We start from the raw sequence: 21,885 nt of genomic DNA on the forward strand, positions 1-21,885 counted from the left end.
AACACACGGTGCGCCTCAGGCTGGTGCAAGGTCATGCCAGCCTCTGCCGCTGCAGACTCATCCTGAACTCCGTATCCCTCCCTCCCCCCAGCCAGAGTGAGCCAGAGCCCCCGAATCAGCGGCTCTTTTAACCTCTTCCTGTCTGAGTGAAGAACAGACGTCCTCTGGCAACCTACATGCAGAGGCGGGGCCAAATCCAAAGCTGAACCCCAGGAGCTGTGCGAACAAAGAAGAGAAAGGGAAATTTCTTGCAGCAGCCTCAGCAGCAGCAGATTAAATCTCCACAGACAACTTGATGTACACTGCATCTGTGGAATACCTGAATAGACAACAAATCATCTCAAATTGAGGAGGTGGACTTTGAGAGCAAGATTTATTATTTTTCCCCCTTTTCCTCTTTTTGTGAGTGTGTATGTGTATGCTTCTGTGTGAGATTTTGTCTGTATAGCTTTGCTTTCACCATTTGTCCCAGGGTTCTGTCTATCCATTTTATTTTTTATTTTCCTATTATAATTTTTAGCACTTGTTATCATTGGTGGATTTGTTTTTTGGTTTGGTTGTTCTCTTCTTTCTTTCATTTTTTCTTTTTTTAATTACTTGAAAATTTTTTTAATAATTATTTTTTATTTTAATAACTTTGTTTCATTTTACTTTACTTTACCTTATTTTATCTTCATTCGTTCTTTCTTTCTTTTCTTCCTTTATTGTGAGCCGTGTGGATGACAGGCTCTTCGTACTCCAGCCAGGTGTCAGGGCTGAGCCTCTGAGGTGGGAGAGCCAAATTCAAGACACTGGTCCACAAGAGACCTCCCAGCTCCACATAATATCAAATGGTGAAAATCTTCCAGATATCTCCATCTCAATGCCAAGACTCAGCTCCACTCAACGACCAGCAAGCTACAGTACTGGACACCCTATGACAAACAACTAGCAAGACAGGAACACAACCCAATCCATTAGCACAGAGGCTGCCTAAAATCATAATAAGGACACAGACACCCCAAAAGCTACCACAAGAAGTGGACCTGTCCACTGGAAAGGCAAGATCCAGCCTCATCCACCAGAACACAGGCACTAGTCCCCTCTACCAGGAACCCAGCACAACCCACTGAACCAACCTTAGCCACTGGGGACAGACACCAAAAACAATGGGAACTACGAACCTGCAGCCTGCGAAAAGCAGACCCCACATGCAGTAAGTTAAGCAAACTGAGATGACAGAGAAACACACAGCGGATGAAGGAGCAAGGAAAAAACTGACCAGATCTAACAAATGAAGAGGGAATAGGCAGTCTACCTGAAAAAGAATTCAGAATAATGATAGTAAAGATGATCCAAAATCTTGGAAATAGAATGGACAAAATACAAGAAACGTTTAACAAGGAACTAGAAGAACTAAAGTGCAAAGAAACAGTGATGAACAACACAATAAATGAAACTAAAAATTCTCTAGAAGGGATCAATAGCAGAATAACTGAGGCAGAACGGGTAAGTGACCTGGAAGATAAAATAGTGGAAATAACTACTGCAGAGCAGAATAAAGAAAAAAGAATGAAAAGAATTGAGGACAGTCTTAGATATCTCTGGGACAACATTAAATGCACCAACATTCACATTATAGGGGTCCCAGAAGAAGAAGAGAAAAAGAAAGGGACTGAGAAAATATTTGAAGAGATCATAGTTGAAAACTTCCTAATGTGGGAAGGGAAATAGTTAACAAAGTCCAGGAAGCACAGAGAGCCCCATACAGGATAAATCCAAGGAGAAACATGCCAAGACACATATTAATCAAAGTATCAAAAATTAAATACAAAGAAAAAATATTAAAAGCAGCAAGGGAAAAATAAATAAATAACACACCCAGGAATCCCCATAAGGTTAACAGGTGATCTTTCAGCAGAAACTCTGTAAGGCAGAAGGGAATGGCAGGACATATTTAAAGTGATGAAGGAGAAAAACCTAAAACCAAGATTACTCTACCCAGCAAGGATCTCATTCAGATTTGACAGAGAAATGAAAACCTTTACAGACAAGCAAAAGCTAAGACAAGTCAGCACCACGAATCCAACTTAACAACAAATGCTAAGGCAACTGCTCTAGGCAGGAAAAACAAGAGAAGGAAAAGACCTACAATAACAAACACAAAACAATTAAGAAAATGGCAATAGGAACATACATATCAATAATTACCTTAAATGTAAATGGATTAAATGTTCCAACCGAAAGACATAGACTGGCTGAATGGATACAAAAACAAGAGCCGTATATACGCTGTCTACAGGTGACCCACTTCAGACCTAGGGACACATAAAGACTGAAAGTGAGGGGATGTAAAAAAATATTCCATGCAAATGGAAATCAAAAGAAAGCTGGAGTAGCAATTCTCATATCAGACACAATGTACTTTAAAACAAAGACTATTACAAGAAACAAAGAAGGACACTACGCAATGATTAAGGGATCAATCCAAGAAAAAGATATAACAATTGTAAATATTTATGCACCCAAGATAGGAGCACCTCAATACATAAGGCAAATAGTAACACCCATAAAAGGTGTAACGACAGTAACACAATCACAGTAGGGGACTTTAACACCACACTTTCACAAATGGACAGACCATCCAAAATGAAAATAAATGAAAATAAATAAGGAAACACAAGCTTTAAATGATACATTAAACAAGATGGACTTAATTGCCATTTACAGGACATTGCATCAAAAAACAACAGAGTACACATTCTTCTCAGGTGCTCATGTAACATTCTCTAGGATAGATCATATCTTGGGTCACAAATCAAGCCTTGGTAAATTTAACAAAACTGAAATTGTGAGAGGCCCGTGTACCACAAAAAAAAGAAAAAAATTCAACATGCATTTATGACAAAAAAAAAAAAAACCCTCCAGACAGTAGGCATTAGAGGGAACCTACCTCAACATAATAAAGGCCACATATGACAAACCCACAATCAACATTGTCCTCAATGGTGAAAAACTAAAACCATTTCCACTAAGATCAGGAACAAGACAATGTTGCCCACTCTAACCGCTATTATTTACATTGTTTGGAAGTTTTAGCCACAGCAATCAGAGAAGAAAAAGAAATAAAAGGAATCCAAATTGGAAAAGAAGAAGTAAAACTGTCACTGTTTGCAGATGACATGATACTCTACATAGAGAATCCTAAAGATGCTACCAGAAAACTACTAGAGCTAATCAATGAATTTGGTAAAGTAGTAGGATAGAAAATTAATGCACAGAAATCTCTAGTATTCCTATACACTAATGATGAAAAATCTGAAAGTGAAATTAAGGAAAGACTTGCATTTACCTTTGCAACAAAAAGAATAAAATACCTAGGAATAAACCTACTAAGGAGACAAAAGACTTGTATGCAGAAAACTATAAGACACTGATGAAAGAAATTAAAGATGATACAAATAGATGGAGAGATATACCATGTTCTTGTATTGGGAGAATCAACATTGTGAAAATGACTATACTACCCAAGACAATCTGCAGATTAAATGCAATACCTATCAAACTACCACTGGCATTTTTCATAGAAGTAGAACAAAATAGTTCACAATTTGTATGGAAACACAAAAGACCCCGAATAGCCAAAGCAATTTTGAGAAGGAGCTGGAGGAATCAGCCTCCCTGACTTCCAACTATACTACAATGCTACAGTAATCAAGACAGCATGGTACTGGCACAAAAACAGAAATATAGATCAATGGAACAGGAATGAAAGCCCAGAGATAAACCCATGCCCATATGGCCAACTTATCATTGATAAAGGAGGCAAGAATATACAGTGGAGAAAAGAGAGCCTCTTCAATAAGTGGTGCTGGGAAAACTGGACAGCTACATCTAAAAGAATGAAATTAGAACACTCCCTAACACCATACACAAAATAAAGTCAAAATGGATTAAAGACCTAAATGTAAGGCCAGACATTATAAAATTCTTAGAGGAAAACAGAGACAGAACACTCTATGACATAAATCACAGCAAGATCCTTTTTGACCCACCTCCTAGAGTAATGGAAATAAAAACAAAAATAAACAAATGGGACCTAATGAAACTTAAAAGCTTTGCACAGCAAAGGAAACAATAAAGAATACAAAAAGACAACCCTCAGCATGGGAGAAAATATTTGCAAATGAAGCTACTGACAAAGGATTAATCTCCAAAACATACAAGCAGCTCATGCAGCTCAGTATCAAAAAAACAAACAACCCAATCGAAAAATGGGCAGAATACCTAAATAGACATTTCTCCAAAGAAGATATACAGATTGCCAACAAACACATGAAAGAATGCTCAACATCATTAATCATTAGAGAAATGCAAATCAAAACTACAATGAGATATCATCTCACACCAGTCAGAATGGCCATCATCAAAAATGCTGGAGAGGGTTTGGAGAAAATGGAACCCTCTTGCACTGTTGGTGGGAATGTACATTGATATAGCCACTGTGCAGGACAGTATGGAGGTTCCTTGAAAACCTAAAAATAGAACTACCATACGACCCGGCAATCCCACTACTGGGCATATACCCTGAGAAAACCATAATTCAAAAAGAGTCATGTACCACAATGTTCATTGTAGCTCTATTTACAATAGCCAGGACATGGTAGCAACCTAAGTGTCCACCGGCAGATGAATGGATCAAGATGTGGCACATCTTGTTACAATGGAATATTACTCAGCCATAAAAAGAAACGAAATTGAGTTATTTGTAGTGATGTGGATGGACCTAGAATTTGTTATACATAGTGAAGTAAGTCAGAAAGAGAAAAACAAATACCGTACGCTAACACATTTATATGGAATCTAGAAAAAAATGTCATGAAGAATCTAGGGGAAGGATGGAAATAAAGACACAAACCTACTAGAGAATGGACTTGAGGACATGGGGAGGGGGAAGGTTAAGCTGAGACAAAGTGAGAGAGTGGCATGGACATAGATACACTACCATATGTAAAACCGATAGCTAGTGGGACACAGCCGCATAGCACAGGGAGTTCAGCTGGGTGCTTTGCGACCACTTAGAGGGGTGGGATGGTGGGGCAAGGGAGATGCAAGAGGGAAGAGATATGGGGATATATTTATATGCATAGCTGATACACTTTGTTATAAGGCAGAAACTAACACACCCTTGTAAAGCAATTATACTCCAATATAGATGAAAAAAAACACCCCAAGAAACAAAGGTTTGGCCCGTGACTGTCTTCTGGGAGATAACCTCTAAGCCCTTGGAATTTCCCTATAAGCCTGATAATAATGGCTTTGTTTACCTGGGGCCTTGGAGTATGCTAGGAAGCTTATGCTAACAATGTGATTTATGATGGGGTCTTTGGGCCACTTGGTATCAATATCATCTCTGGAGGGGCTGAAGACTGAGTACCTAAGGTCAGTCACTTGGTGCTCCATGCTATGTGACTGACCCCCAATAAACACCTTGGATACCAAGGCTTAGGTAAGCTTCCTGGGCTTCATGCATATTGTCACACATCATTGCTGGGGTAATTAAACGATATCCATAGCCTCCACTCAGAGAAGACAACTGGAAACTTGTTGCATGGTCTCTCCTGGACTCTGCCCTATGTGCCCTTTAACTTTTCTGATTTCAATCTGCATCCTTTCACTGTAATAAACCATACCATGAGTTTAACAGCTTTTCCTTTTCTTAATTAAAATGTTTATTAAATTATTTTTTTATTAATTATTGCTCCAGCTTTATTGAGGTATAATCAATAAAAACTGAAAAAATTTATGGTGTTCAGTTGATGTTTTGATATTCATATAGACTATGAAATAGTCACTCCAACCAAGCTATTAACATATCTATCACTTCACAGTTGCCATTTTCTTTCGTTTTTCTTTTTGTAATGAGAACACTTAGGATCAACCCTCTTAGCAAATTTCAAGAACACAATACAGTACTGATAATGACAGTCACACTGCTGTACATTAGGTCTTCAGAACTTATTTTGCATAACTGAAATTATATACTCATTGACAAACATCTCCCATTTCTCTCTTCCTCAAACCCCTGGAAACCACCATTCTACTCCACTGCTTCTAGGAGTTTGGCTATTTTAGATTCCACATGTAAGTGACATCATGCAATACTTGTCTTTCTGTATTTGGCTTATTTCATTTAGCATAATGTCCTCCAGGCTCATCCATGTTGTCACAAATGGCCATATTTACATCGTTTAAAATGATGAATTATATAATATTGCAATATACATATATATATATCACATTTTCTTTAAACAATCATCTGAAGATAAATATTTATGTTGTTTCCATATCTTGCCAACTGTGAATAATGCTGCAATAAACATGGGAGTGCAGATATCTCTTTGAGATTCTGATTTTATTTCTTCTGGATATATACCCAGAAGTGGGATCGCTGAATCATACGGTAATTTTGTTTTTTTACATTTGGGGAGAAGCTCTATACTGTTTTCCACATTGTCTGTACCAATTTACATTCCCACCAGCAGTGTACACATGTTCACTTTTATCAAAATTCTTGCAACACTTGTTATTTTTTGTCTTTTTTATAACAGCCATTCTAACAGATTTGAGGTGGTATCTCACTGTGGTTTTGATTTGCATTTCCTTGATGATTAGTGAAGTTGAGCATCTTTCATATACCTGTTGGTCATTTGCACGTCTTCTTTTGAGAAATGTCTATTTAGGTCTTTTGCCCATGTGGTTTTCTTGGGGGGTTTTTTTGGGTTTTTTTGCAGTACGCGGGCCTCTCACTGTTGTGGCCTCTCCCTTTGCGGAGCACAGGTTCCGGACGCGCAGGCTCAGTGGCCATGGCTCACGGACCCAGCCACTCCGCGGGACGTGGGATCTTCCCGGACCTGGGCACGAACCCGTGTCCCCTGCATCGGCAGGCGGACTCTCAACCACTGTGCCACCAGGGAAGCCCTTGCCCATGTTTTAATCAGGCTATTTATTTATCTATTTGCTATTAAGTTGCATGAGTTCCATATATATTTTAGATATTAACCCCTTATTGGATATATAATTTGAAAATATTTTCTCCCATTCAGTAGGTTGCTTTTTCATTTTGTTGATTATTTCCTTTGCTGTACAAAAGCTTTATATGCAATCTCGCTTGTCTAATTTTGCTTTGTAGCCTGTGCTTTTGGTGTCATATCAAAAAAATATTTGTCCAGTCAGATTTTTTCCCTGTTTTCCTTCAGTAGTTTTAGAGTTTCAGGTCTTATGTTTGAGAATTTCATCCACTTTGAGTGATGTATGGTGTAAGACAAGGGTCCAAGTTCATGGATTGCATATGGATATCCAATTTTCCAAATACCATAACACACGTATCCTTCAGTGAGTGCCATTATTTTCCTAGAGCCTAGGATGTTGAATTAAATTATGTGGAATCCCAGGTCTTTGACATTGATTAGTGCAGAATTAATTAGAAGGTAAGAATAAGGGTCTATTTAATTCCTATGGTATAACTATCAACACAATGCAATAAATAATTCATCTCCTAAAATTTACTTTTATGACTCTGCAAATCAAGGGACCAGACCTCACAGTGCCATCATCAAATATTACTTCCAGTGTTACATTTCTGGCAATGCATTTTAATTGGGATTTTCACAAACTGGTATGTATTTAGAATATAATCAAGAAAGATGACAAGTTCATTTTGGCATTTCAAACAAATGGAATTAGACATGTTTGTACAGATATAGAAGGCAGAACCAGAATCAAAGTATGGATGAAATAGTTTTTGGCTTAATAAAAAGTACATAATTCCAAAATATGATAGCTATCCATAAATGGATTGGGCCTATTTAACATATCCTCTTTTCTGGCTATATTTAAGAATAGGATAGGGGGCAACTGGTCTGAGGTATCGTTGGGGGAATTTCCTACTCACAATTCAAGGCTGGTGGCTTCTAAAGTCCTGTCAGTTTCCTAGTGCCGACTAAAAAGCCTTCAGTCAAGGATAAGTAGCAGTAAAGTCCCTGATAGAAGGGGCAGTCTAGGTAGATGACCTGAGCTCAATACAAGAATTTCTATGTTCTTTCAGGAAAAACTGATTTTGGACATCAATATGCTTTGGGAAGCAATGTCTGATCAGTGAGTGTAAATGAAGCTATAACTCAGTACACCAAGTGCTATGGACTCAAGCCCTGGAAGGGACCTAAGCCAATGGATACACAATAGCAAATCAAACAAAAATCTTTAGGATTGTACAAGACCCATTTAAAACAACAACAATAATACAAGATGCAAATCAATAGTGAAATGACTGGACTTACTCCATTCTTCAGTTAAGTCCACCTGGGTCTCTTTAATAAGGAGGAAGACATAAGTTCTTCAGAGTTTCAGTGTTTGTCTTCTTTCAAATAGGCATCGAATTCTCAAACACCTAATAAAAAATATTCTGACTATATTTGTTCCCCAAATTCGTGGAGCAGGTCCTATCTATCACATTAACTCTTTAACTAGCCAAGCCACTTTACTTTTGGAGCTTAGGTTGGCATCTGCAAAGTAGGAATATCTCACAAGGTCCTTTCCAGCCAGTAATCATAACATTTATAGAGCCACAATTAGTGTTAGCTGATTTCTGTACATCAGCACTTTACCCAAACATGATCTGAGACTTTGAGTAATCAGTTCATATACACCATGTTGGTACCATCAAGTAGCTCTGGATTGGAACAGGAATCTGTATGTTTCCTAAGACTGTCCTTCCCATGAATCCCACAGCCCAGGTAAGCTCTCTGTCAGCTTCTTTATAGACTTTGAAGAGGAACAGAATATCGTAGTTATAGCATACGGCACTTCCCCGGTTCGGGATTCCAGATCCCGGGGCTCTGTATCCGTGTCTGAACGTGCCCATCCATATACTTGTTGGCGGCACCAAACCAAGACCAGAAGTGCAGTCACTAACAAAACCCCCTGCACCTGACACCCTCAGCTCGCCAGGTCCGGTTCTGTCTCAGGAAAAAGAAACTACTCTTGGGGGCCTTGGGAGATGACGCATTTCCGGCGTGCTGCGGAGTCCTGACGCCAAGGAGGCCCGGAAACGTGGAGGCGGGGCCTGAGGTGGGCGGGCGCTGCTGAGGCTTTGGGCGCAGGCGACGAACTTGTGGCGGGAGCTGAGATCCGGGGCGGGGCTTCCTGCCCCTCGCCGGCTTGTGGGGAAGCGGAGCGGGGCTATCTCGGCCGCTGGAGACGCTGTTGGCAGCTCTCTGAGTTGAGTTCTGTTCGTGGCTGTGGCTTGTGCCCGCTTTTAGCTGCTCTTCTCGCCTCGTTTCTCTTGCTGCTCCGGCCTCGGCAGCGCTCACAGCCCTCGGAGTCGCCACTGGCGCCGCCGCCTGAACAGCAGGCCGCTTTGGGCCGCGGAGCCCATGAGAGCGCGGGCCCCGCCGCCGCATTTGCGGCGTAGCTGTAGTCCCGGAACACCCCTAGCCGGCGCGGGCATGGCAGCGGCATGAACGCGGAATCTCCACTGGAGAGGGAGGAGAAGGCGGCGTCGGAGCCCGAGGCGGGAGCCATGGTGGAGAAGCGCGCGAGCGCGCGGGCCGCGAGTGGCAGCTCGGTGAGCGCGGGCTCGGAGTTCGGACGCTTTACTCAGCCCGAAGCCCCAAGCCAGGGGAGGTTGGGCGGCGTCGCGGCCGGAGTCCGGGGACGCCTGATGCGGGGCTGGGGCCTGGGTTGCCTGGGGATGAGGATATACTGATCCTCCGCGTCGGCTCGAGGGGCTCTGGCTGTCGGAAAGCCTGTCCTTTTCCGTGTCAGCCAGCCGAATTCATCACTGCTAGGCTTTCCTAGCACTGCTCATCGCTAGACAAAAATGTAGGCGACTTGGTTATTGATTCAAAAGACACCCGACGTGGGACCGTGAATATAAGTAATTTGGTTGTTTCAGAGTTCTCCATACACGTGACAGTGGATACTATTTTCATGGTGCACTTTCTGGCTTGAGCCTACTTAGAAGATGTATGGAGAACCTTTAGAACCGGCATTGGGCCCTGGACCGGGAAGCTGGCGGTGGAGGCTGGGCAGCGCCTTCCTGTTCCTTCATGGTTCTCTAGGCGGTCGCAGAAGCGGTTGGTGAGCAGGATTTCAGAGGAAGCTGCCTATCCCAGGGCCCAACTGAGGAGCGTATTCAGGCTAATCTCTTTTAACAGTTTCACATGAGATTCAGATGGCTTCCGAAGCACTAGTTTAATTGGCCTGGATTCAGCAGAACAGGCTGTCAGTGGCGCTTAAGTGTCTGACGTTGGAACTCTAAGCATAGAGTGTCATTTCTCAAAGATATATTTTTTTCTATTTAGGACAGGAAATATAGAAACAGTACAATGAATAGAAACTAATGCCAAGGAGACTTTTCCCAAAGAAAATAGAAATTTTAGGGAAATTAAATTATATGCAGTCGGCTTCAGATTTAATTTGCATTTAAAGAATGCTAAATGATGTTGAAGGCCCCTTCCTGCCCAAGTGTCTTCTTATTTTTGAGAAAAAAAATTAGGAGTTCTTCATTTCGAAGATAAGATTTCTGGAAAGTGGGAAAGTGTTTTTGGTAGGAGGAGGGAAATTCTATAGAATTGGTTTTTCTCGTTTTGTTTTTGATTACATAAAATGTAGACTTATCTTCCTGCTGACTAAGGGAAATGAAACTGCCAGCTCCTCCTCCTGTCTTTGAATTGATAGACCATAATTACCAGTGGCCAAGCTAGTAACCTGAGAGGTAGACTCCATCCTTTCCCATCCCTTCATCCAATAAGTTAGTAAGTCTAGCTAAGTTTACCAGGTAAAGATTTTAGGTTTTTTATCCTTTCTGCATTCCTGTGGTTCAGTTCCTTAGCATTTTTGACCTAGATTTTGACTATCTCTTGAGACCCTTGCTTACTTCATCATCATGCTGCTCTCCATAGTATTGATTAGTGTAATCTAACGTGTAAATATGATCATTACTGCTGTCCTTAAATATTTTCATTGGCTCTCTTTGGCTTATAGGATAAAAAAAATAACCTGGCAGGTTGAAGCATTAAAGCATAGTGATTAGGTGAGCATGCTTGGAATCCCAGTTCCCACTTTTTATTACCTGTATAACTTTGGGCAAGTTATATAACCTCTCCACATTAATGATAGTGTTTACCTCAGAGAATTGTGAGGGTTACTACAACCTGGCACCTGGTAAGTCCTCAATAAATATTAGCTTTTATTGTTATTATTTCTCAATATTTTAAGCATGAATGATTGGTCAGAATGTATGGTGATCCTTGTCTGATAAAAAGCATTCATTTCTCTCCCATTTACTAATCTATAGAGGAACTAGACCCCAACCTAAAAGTTAAAGTTGCTGATTTTATATGCTTAGAACAGGAGTTTTTGAGGAATGTGCACTCAAAGAAACTGAGACAGTTTATTCCCTGATTGCTTTCCCTGTGAGTTGATGCTAATTTAGGCACAAACAGATTCCTGTCCAGTCTTTCCTTACCTCTTAGGGTGTGTCTAGTCAGTATTGATAAATTGCAGTGAATTCTGACAGTGAGTTTTGGTGCTTGCTCTACTTAGATGACTATAGCATGGGTAGGTAGCAGGGTTCAGCCACTGGTGCTTTTTGTAATGTGTGTTGCCTGGGAAAGCAGTGAATGTCTTTAATCATATATGTTCGTGTCATATGCCAGTACCCCCAAATTATACATCTTTCCTGTTTGCAGTTTCTTTCTAGTATTGCTTCCAGGTGCTACATTCTTTGGCCTCCAAGACTTGACTTCATTTTAATGTGTTGGAATTTCCTTATAGCTTGATTCTAGTGTATTCATGGTTTCAGTTTCGATGCCAGAAGCACAAGCAAGACTGCCCACATACAGGAAATCAGCTGAAACTTTTCTACCTTGTTTGGCAAAGAGATGTATTGACCTGAATAATAGAAGGGAATCACATATTTATTCTAAGAGACAATTGCAATCTAGAAAAGGGAGTTTTGTATAGTAAATAAGTTCTTGTTTTATTGTCCTTTCTTTGCCCTATCCCTTCCTAATTGTGCGTGTACATACACCTTGAAATGTTGTGTCAGAATTATTTGCATTATCATTGAATGCATATCCTTTTGGAATCATTTACCTTTGAGCATCTGAAGAGAATTAAGGATTTTCTGCAAAGAAAACACAACTGAGTTTAGCATACTGTGTATTTCAGAATGTTTATTGACTCCAAAAAGCCAGTACTTAGATACCAGTTAAGATCTCTGATGTAGTGCCTCTCAGGATCAATGCCATTCTGGTGACATTTGATGTGTTTTTAGTTGATTTTCCTCAGACCGTTTCAGAGGGGCTCCTGTAAAGACTAATTTTGATTTATAAGGACAAGAATATTATATACTTTATAGGCAAAATGGAAATAGTACTCAAGGGCAGTTTGTTACCCCCCAAAAAAGGCTAAAATGACTAGATATGTTTTGTTTGTAAAGAGGTGAAAGAGGGGACTTCCCTGGCGGTCCAGTGGTTAAGACTCCACGCTTCCACTGCAGCAGGGCACGGGTTCCATCCCTGGTCAGGGAACTAAGATCCCACATCCCATGGGTGGCACGGCCAAAAAAAAAAAAAGTGAGAGCGGACCTAGGGACATTTTAGGGGAATTTTTTTTTTAATTAGCTTTCAATTCTTAACACTGTTAGGAATCAGTATGATCATTTTAGTAATAAAATAGTACTGGGACATTAGCACAACCAAACTCTGTTAAGTAAATTATAGCAGATAAAAGAAATGAAAAGCATTTGTGAGCGGTTGATCTATCGCAATTCATAAAAGTAAATGCATTGTGCTTTCATAGCAGAAACATTTATATTTCATATTAAGAATTATGCAGATCTCTAGTCAACTTTCAAGCCTTTATCAGAACACAGACGTTGTTGCTGCTGTTATGTTGTTCTTAGGCCTAGTATAGGCAGGATTTTGTAAAACTTGCTTCTTAGGATATCTGAGCATCCTTTCCCACTGGTTTTCTTACTAGATTAAGTCTTTGAAGACAGGAACTACAGCTGTGTATATTTTAATCTAAAATAGTCCTTTAATCTAAAATAGTCTAAAATGAATGTGTGTTAGAGAAGTAAATTAGTCTAGTTTAAACCAGTAATTATGCTTATCAATGAAATTAGCTTGTTGCTTTTATATAAGTTTTGGTTGGACTTATAAAACAGATTGGAGAGTCTGTTTTATTCTCTGAAGAGTTTGTGTAAGATGGTAATACAGTTGTAGAACTTTGTGGTTCTTCAGTTTTTTTGGCTAATGTAGTTCTAGAACAATGTAGATTTTCCGTTTGATTTTCTGTTTCTTTCTGTCAATTTTAGTAAGTTGTATTTTCCTAGGAATTTGTCCACTTCATCTAAAATTTCAAATTAATTGGCATAAAGTTGTTCCTAACAGCCTCTTAGGCTCTTTTTAATTACTGTAGGATCTTTAGTCTATTTTTTTTTTATTGCTGACATTGGTAATTTTTACCTTATCTTTAAAAAATATTCTTTAGGGTCTTCTGGATAAATATTCACGAATTTTTCAAGTGGCATTAATTTCATGTCTTATTTCTGTATTATATGAACTATATCCAGGAAAATGTTCAGTAGTAATTGTAAAAGTGCACAGCCTTCTCTGCATACCAGGAATATATACTTTTTCCACCGTCAAGAATGATGTTAGCTATACAGGTGAGATAAACATGCTTTATTACACTATGGAAGCGTCTTTTTATTCCTCATTCTCCTTCTTGCTGGTGTTTTCTCTCTCCTTTCCCCCTTCTTTCTCTTTCCTTCCTTCCCTCTCTCCCTCTTTCTAGTGTAGTGTCTCATAGAACCTTCACAAGTGGTTTATGAAATCTGAGATGTGCCCTGGGGAAAGAGGTTGTGGCGTAGCAAGGGCATTGTTATATGAAAATTGGAAGAGAAATTTGTCCTTAGTATCTGTAATCAATTATAAAAAATAAGAGTTTTTAACCCTGCAAAAAACATCATATTTGTGAAGTTTGGTCAATTTCCTATCTAGATGCCTGACTTTTTTATATGTAGCTTTGTATTTGCTTGTCTTTTAAAAACAGCTTTATTGAAATGTAATTATAAAAACTATATATGTTTACAGTGTACAGATTTGTGTTTTGACACGTGTGAAATCGTTACTGCAATCAACATAGTGAACATATCCATCACCCCTAAAAGTTTCCTTGTGCCCATTTGTACATCCTCTGTCCACCTCCACCTTCCCAGGCAAGCATTTATCTACTTTCTGTTACTATATATTAGTTTTAATTATTTTAAGTTTTATATAAATGGGCTCATACAGAATATATTCTTTTTGGTCTGGCTTTTTTCAACTCAGATAAATTATTTTGAGATTTATTCATGTTGTTGTATAAATCAGTAGTGCATTCCTTTTTGTTGCTGAGTAGTGTTCAGTTGTATGGATGTATCAGTTTGTTTATCCATTCATCCCTTGGTGAACATTTGGTTTATCACCAGTTTTTGGCGGTTACAAATAAAGCGGCGATGAGCATTCATGAACCAGTCTTTGTATGGAGTATACTTTATTTTCTTTTAAGTAAATAAGTGGAATGGCTGGATCATATGGTAGGTGTATTGTTTAACTTTTTAAGAAACTGCCCAGCTGTTTTGAAAATTTTTAAATTTTAATTTTGCATTGGCACTAGCACTATGAGAGTTCATCTACATCCTCATCAACACTTGGTCAGTCAATTTTAGCCCTACCTACTAGAAGTAGGTCTGTAGTGGTATCTTACCATGCTTTTATTTTGCATCTCCCTATGGCTAATTATGTTCAACATCTTTCCGTAAACTTACTTGCCATTTGTATATCCTCTTGGTGAAGTGTCTGTTCACATCTTTTGCCTATTTATTTGTTGTTGTTGGGTCGTTTATTATCTTATAATTGAGTTTTAAGAGTTCTTTATATATTGGGGTTGTAAGTCTTTTATCAGATATATGTTTGCAAATATTTTCTTCTCAGCAGAAGTTTTAATGAAATTTAATTTTATCAATATGCTCTTTAGGGATTGTGTTTTTGGTTTCATATCCAAGAAATCCTAACTCAGTATCACAATAATTTCCTTTTATATTTTTAGAATGTTTTTAAATTTTACAATTAGGTTTATGACCCATTTTGAATTAATTTTTTATATGGTGTACAGTATTAGTGGCAGTTCTTTTTTTGCATATGGTAACGTGAATTGTTGCCTCTTCTGTTGAAAAGACTTATTCACTGAATTGCCTTTGCACCTTTGTCAAAATTCAGTTATCCATGTATGTGTCAGTCTATTCTGGATTCTTTATTTTGTTTCATTGATCTGTTTGTTTATCTTTACATCAGTACCATTCAATCGCTATTACTGGAGATTCATAGTAAGATTTGGAACAAATAGAGTTTGTCCTACAACCTTGTTCTTCTCTTTTAAAACTGTTTTGGCTATTCTGGGTCCTTTGCATTTTAGAATTATAGAATCAGCTTGTCAATTTCTACGAAAAAGCCTGCTGATATTTTCATTGGGCTTTTGTTGATCCAGAAGATCAGTTTAGGAAGAATTGAAAACAGTATAGTCTTCTGATCCATAAATGAGGTATTTCTCCATTTATTTTAGATCTTTAATTTCTTTCAACTGTGCTTTATAAGTTTCAACAGGTCTTTTGTGTCATTTGTCACATTTTCCCTATATCACATGTTTTAGGTGCTGTTGAACATGTAAATGTAATATAAATGTAAATTATTAAGAAATTTTAAATTCACAACTGTTTGTTGCCAATATATAGAAATACAGTTGATTTAAGAAAAAATTTTAATTGTGATATAATATACAAAATTGTAAATTGTAACAAAATTTACAATTTAATTATTTTTATGTGTATAGTTCAGTAGTGTTAAGTATATTCACATTGTTGTGCAACCAATCTCCAGAACTTTTTCATCTTCTAAAACTGAAACTCTATATCCATTAAAGAGCAACTTCCCATTTACTCCAGCTCCTGGTAACCACCATTCTGCCTTCAGTTTCTGAGTATTGACTACTCTAGATACCTCATATAAGTGGAGTCATATACATAATTTGTCATTTTCTGACTGGCTTATTTTACTTAGCATAATGTCCTCAAGACATGTTGTCTTCAAGATTGTTGAAGGCATGTATGGCATGTGTCAGGATTTCCATTTTTTTAAAAAAATAAATTATTTATTTATTTATTTTTGGCTGCGTCGGGTCCTTGTTGCTCCGTGCTTTTGGCTGCGTTGGGTCCTCATTTCTGCTCACGGGCTTTCTTTAGTTGAGGCAAGTGGGGGCTACTCTTCTTTGCGGCGCATGGCTTCTCATTACTGTGACTTCTCTTGTTGCAGAGCACGGGCTCTAGGCACGCGGTATTCAGTAGTTGTGGCACACAAGCTCTAGAGTGCAGACTCAGTAGTTGTGGTGCATGGGCTTAGTTGCTCCGCGGCATGTGGGATCTTCTTGGACCAGGGCTCGAACCCATGTCCCCTGTGTTGGCAGGTGGATTCTTAACCACTGTGCCACCAGGGAAGGCCTTTCCTTCCTTTAAGACTGAATAATATTCCATTTTCTGTATGTGCCACATTTTCTCTATTTATCTTTTGATGAGCACTTAGGTTGTTTCTATCTTTTGGCTATTGTGAATAATGCCACTGAACATGAATGTACAAATATTGGGTTGACCAAATTGTTAACATATTATGGAAAAACCCGAACAAACTTTTTTGCCAACCCAATATTTCTTTGAGATCCAACTTTCAGTTCTTTTGCATATCTACCCAGAAGTGGAATTGCTAGATCATTGGATAATTCTATTTTTATTTATTTATTTTTTTTTGGCAGTACGCGGGCCTCTCACTGTTGTGGCCTCTCCCGTTGTGGAGCACAGGCTCCGGACGCGCAGGCTCAGCGGCCATGGCTCACGGGCCCAGCCGCTCCGCAGCATGCGGGATCCTCCTGAGCTGGGGCATGAACCCGTGTCCCCTGCATCGGCAGGCGGACTCTCAACCACTGCGCCACCAGGGAAGCCCTATTTTTAATTTTTTAAGGAACCATTATACTGTTTCCCATAGTGGCTGCACCATTTTACATTCCCACCAACAGTGCACAAGGGTTCTAGTTTCTCAGGTGGAGAAACTCCTCATCAACACTTGTCATTTTTTTTCTTTCTTTTTTTTTTACAATACAGAATACAGTTAACTTTTATTTTTTTAATAAATTTATTTATTTATTTTTTACTGCATTGGGTCTTCGTTGCTGCACATGGGCCTCCTCCACTTGTGGCGAGCAGGGGCTACTCTTCATTGCAGTGTGTGGGCCTCTCACTGCGGTGGCCTCTCCTGTTGCGGAGCACGGGCTCTAGGCACGTGGGCTTCAGTAGTTGTGGTGCATGGGCTTAGTTGCTCCACGGCATGTGGGATCTTCCTGGACCAGAGCTCGAACCCGTGTCCCCTGCATTGGCAGGAGAATTCTTAACCACTGTGCCACCAGGGAAGCCCAACACTTGTCATTTTCTGTTTTGTTTTTGTTGTGGATAGTAGCCATCCTGATGTGTATGAAGTGATATCTCATTTTGATTTTGCATTTTCCTAATGATTAGCATGTTGAACATCTTCTCATATGCTTGTTTGGCCATTTGTATATTTTCATTAGATTTTGAATTGGATTATTTGGATTAACTCCTTATCAGATACATGTTTTGCAGATATTTTCTCCATAGGTTGCCTTCTCACTCTGTTGATTCTGTCCGTTGATGCACAAGTTTTAAATTTTTATAAAGTCCAGTTTATCTATTTTTACTTTTGTTGCCTGTGTGTTTTGGTGTCATTGCCAAGAAATCATTGTCAAATCTAATGTTGTGAAGCTTTTCCCCTATGTTGTCATCTAAGAGTTTTAGAGTTTTAGGTCTTATGTTTAGGTCTATTTTTTTCCCCGCTAATCCCAAACTCCTAATTTATCCCTCCCCATAGGTCTTTGGTTTATTTTAAAAGTTTGTAATTTTGTTGAAGCTCGATATATGTTGTTTCTTTTGTTGCTTGTCATTTTGGAGTCATGTCTGAGAATCCATTACTAAATCTAAGATTTATCTCTGTTTTCTTCTAGGAGTTTTATGGCTTTTAGCTTAGTTCATTCATCTGTTTTGAGTTAATTTTTGTGTGTGGTGTGAGGTAGGGTTCCACCTTCATTCTTTATATGTGGAAATTGAGTTGTCTTAGCATCATTTGTTGGAGAGACTGTTGTTTGCTCATTGATTGAATGGGTTTGGCACTGTTGGCAAAAATCAGTTGGACATAGATATATGGATTTCTTTGTGGGCTTTCAGTTTTATTCAGTTGGTATATATGATAGACTCTCTCTTGCTTCTATGTCGACAAGTCACTGGTGTTTACTGTGTACTGTGATCCTTGAGTTGGGGGTTATGTGGGGGACAAAGGGAGTAGCTTTCAACCTTATCTTTTTCCAGTTGGCAGCAGATGACCTGATTGACAAAAGCCAGATGTCCTAGTTCATCTGGACTTTTCAGGTCATGTTGAGAAAGCAGGTGAAGGGGTTGGTGAAGATTGTCCTTTGCCTAGATACACACTATCCAGGCCAGACTTCTTAGTGTGGGTAAGGGATAGGTGGGTAAGTAAAGGTCTGTGCTTTACTTTGCCTGAGACTCCTATTACCACTTAACTCAGGTTGCTGCAGTCCAGGCTACCTACCATATGTATGTGCTGATTCTATTTGTGGAGAAATTCGGGCTCTCTGAGAAAGGCATTGTAAGTAATACAAGTGGTTAGTAGCACATACTCTGGAGGTATGTGACTCCCTGGATGTAATACCAGCTTTGCCACTTACTAATCACTTGAATCAGGCAAGTACTTAAGCTCTGTGCATCTGAGTTTTGTCATCTATAAAGTGGGGATAATAATAGTTCCTGTGTCAAAAGATTGTAGTGAGGATAAAATGATAGTAATGTGCTTTGATCAGGGCTTGGCATGGTGTCTATTGCTGCTGCTGTAAAAGGATAATTTTTGCCTGTGTGTATCTCAGAATCCTTTGTAATAGACTGTCCCTCACCTGTGTCCTTGTCCTTCAGAGTGTTTATTTCCATATTAAATTTTACATTTCATGAAGTGGGAGCCGGGATAGTTTCTTCTATTGCTGCCATGGTTCCCAGCATCTAGCTGACATATGGTAGAGCTCAACAAATATGTGTTGAATGAATTGATCCCTTGGAGTTTAATTTTTTCTTTTTTTTTTGGGCTGCGCCACATAGCTTGCGGGATCCTAATTCCCAGACCAGGGATTGAACCCGGGCCACAGCAGTGAAAGCGCCAAGTCCTAACCACAGGACCACCAGGGAACGCCCTGGAGTTGAGTATTTTTATTGTTAAAGAATGTTGATAGAAATAGGAATATTTACAAAGACAGTTCTTGGGATCTTAGTTTGCTTTAAGTTGGTTGGTAGTTGATAAATTAAGTTTGAAAACTTGAGTGAGGGAAAAACAGTTCTTTTACAAATATTTAATGAATGCTTGGTCTGTCCTACATGATAGCCATGTCATTTATTCAGCTATTTAATGTGAGACTGACAATTTTTTTTTTTTTTTTTGCTGTACGCGGGCCTCTCACTGTTGTGGCCTCTCCCGTTGTGGAGCACAGGCTCCAGACGCGCAGGCTTAGCGGCCATGGCTCACGGGTCCAGCCGCTCCGCGGTATGTGGGATCCTCCCGGACCGGAGCACGAACCTGTGTCCCCTGCATCGGCAGGTGAACTCTCAACCACTGCGCCACCAGGAAAGCCCGAGACTGACAATTTTTTTTAAAGTTTTGCGAAAAAGTCATTTCATCTGGAGAAATAAGTAGTAAAATTGTTTTTCTGACTTGCATTCCAATATTATTAGGTAGGAGGAAGAAAAGCAAAGCCTTTAGGTATAGTCATTTATTTGCTTTTTAAAACCATTTGTGTTCTCCTCGTGTTTATATTTAAAAGCTTTCTAGTAAAAAATTTATTTTTGATGGAGCATTTTACTAACCAGGTATATATGATATAAGCAGAAAGTACCATAAGTATGAATTATTAAAATATTGAGGGCTAATAGTGAAACATACTTTTCCTACATGTCTTTTATAGTAAAGCAGAGATGACTGACTGAATCTTGTGGCAGTACTTTCCAACTATGGAGTACCAATTTTCAATTAGAATGTATTTTAAAATAATTTTTTTTCTGTCCAGAAGTATGATGGAGCCAACAGTTTACATAGTTATAGACTTGGTTCCTTAAAATATCAAACTCAAATATTTCATTTTAACGTTGTGCATGACATAATAATGTATTTGATAAAGAGATTTATTATTGTACATAAGAAATCCAGGAATAGTGTGCTGTGCTTAGCAGTTTAATATCACCAAGGACCTGGTGGGCTCATTACATTCATAAGCTTCACTCTTCTCAATATGTTGGCTTTTGGTCTTTAGGATTGATCCCTTGTGGTCTCTTAAGTTCAAGTGCATTTTAACAACCCTGCATTTTTAGTCCTGCCACCCCACATTTACTGTTTTTGACATTCTATTTTACATCTTTTTGTTTTGTGTATCCCTTAACTGCTTATTGCAGATATAGATGATTTTGCTACTTCTTTCTTTACACTTTCCCTACTAGCTTTATACATGGCTGATTTATTACCTTTACTGTATATTTGCCTTTACCAATGAGATTTTTCCTTTTATAATTTTCATGTTTCTAGTTGTGGCCCTTTTCTTTTTTTTTCCTCTTAGAAAAGTTCCTTTTAACATTTCTTGTAAAGTTGGTTTGATGGTGCTGAACTCTTAGCTTGCTTGTCTGTGAAACTTTTGATCTCTCCATCAAATCTGAATGAAATTCTTTGTTGTAGGTTTTCCCCTTTCATCACTTTAAATATCATGTCCCTTCCTTCTGGTCTGCTGAGTTTATGCTGAAAAGTCAGCTGATATTCATGGGAATTCCCTTGAATGTAACTTGTTGCTTTTATTCTCTCTTTATCTTTTATTTTTGCCATTTTAATTACTGTTTATCTTGGTGTGGTTCTCTTTGGGTTGATCCTGTTTGGGATGTCTGTGATTCCTGGACCTGGAGGTCTGTGTTTCCTTTCCCCAGTTAAGGAAATTTTCAGCTATTATGTCTTAAAATATGTTTTCTCTCTCTTCTCCTTCTGGGACCCCTATAATGCAAATGTAGTATGCTTGATGTTGTTCTAAAGGTCTCTTAGGCTGTCCTCCTTTCTTTCTTTTCCTTTTGTCTGTTCTGCTACAGTGATTTCTACTCTGTCTTCCAGCTTGCTGATCCATTCCCTTGTATCATTCAGTTTGTTGTTGATTCCTTCTAGTGTATTTTTCATTTCACTTATTGTATTCTTTGTCTCTGTTTGGTTCTTCTTTATATTTGCTTGTTATATGTATTATATACGCACAAAAGTTTAACTCTTTGTTAAACACGAGTTTTTAACTGTAATAGAGTCCAACATAACTTTTTCTTGCATGGATGGTGACAATAGTGTTGTGTATACAAACTCATCATGAAACTAAGGGACCTAATTTTGGGGTCTGTGATCTGTTTTGAGTTGCTTGTTTTTTAGTGTAGCAATATATACATAACATAAAATTTATCATCTTAGTCATTTTTAAGTTCATAGTTCAGTGGCATTTAAGTATATTAAAGTTGTTGTGCAACCATTACCATTGTCCATCTCCAGAACTTATTCATTATCCCAAACTGAATTCGGTACCCATTAAACTATAACTCCCCAATTCCCTCTCCTCCCAGCCCCTGGCAACCACCATCTACAATCTATCTCTATGAGTCTGACTACT

At 38.8% G+C, this 21,885-nt stretch overlaps 1 protein-coding gene and 1 long non-coding RNA gene across 6 annotated transcripts in view; one reads left to right on the plus strand and one right to left on the minus strand.

Moving 5' to 3' along the window:
- Positions 1-540: 540 nt before the first annotated feature.
- Positions 541-9,143, minus strand: LOC141278947 (uncharacterized). The gene is made up of 2 exons (XR_012332424.1): positions 8,319-9,143; positions 541-763 (listed from the first exon to the last, which is right to left on the minus strand). It is a non-coding gene; the product is annotated as an uncharacterized lncRNA (long non-coding RNA).
- Positions 9,144-9,202: 59 nt separating this feature from the next.
- Positions 9,203-21,885, plus strand: part of MFSD14B (major facilitator superfamily domain containing 14B) — an 81,719-nt gene continuing 69,036 nt past the window's right edge. For 2 of the 5 annotated variants that reach the window (XM_019942276.3, XM_073805896.1), the window contains exon 1: positions 9,204-9,604. In XM_019942276.3, coding sequence (XP_019797835.1) covers positions 9,497-9,604 — 108 coding nt within the window. In that variant the 5' untranslated portion in view covers positions 9,204-9,496. Of the gene's footprint in view, positions 9,605-14,144; positions 14,270-21,885 lie in introns of all 5 variants that reach the window. The other 3 variants (XM_073805897.1, XM_073805898.1, XM_073805895.1) reach the window with 3 other exon arrangements.

Source organism: Tursiops truncatus, chromosome 6 (genome assembly GCF_011762595.2).
Source record: "Tursiops truncatus isolate mTurTru1 chromosome 6, mTurTru1.mat.Y, whole genome shotgun sequence".
NCBI classification, from domain to species: Eukaryota; Metazoa; Chordata; class Mammalia; order Artiodactyla; family Delphinidae; genus Tursiops; species Tursiops truncatus.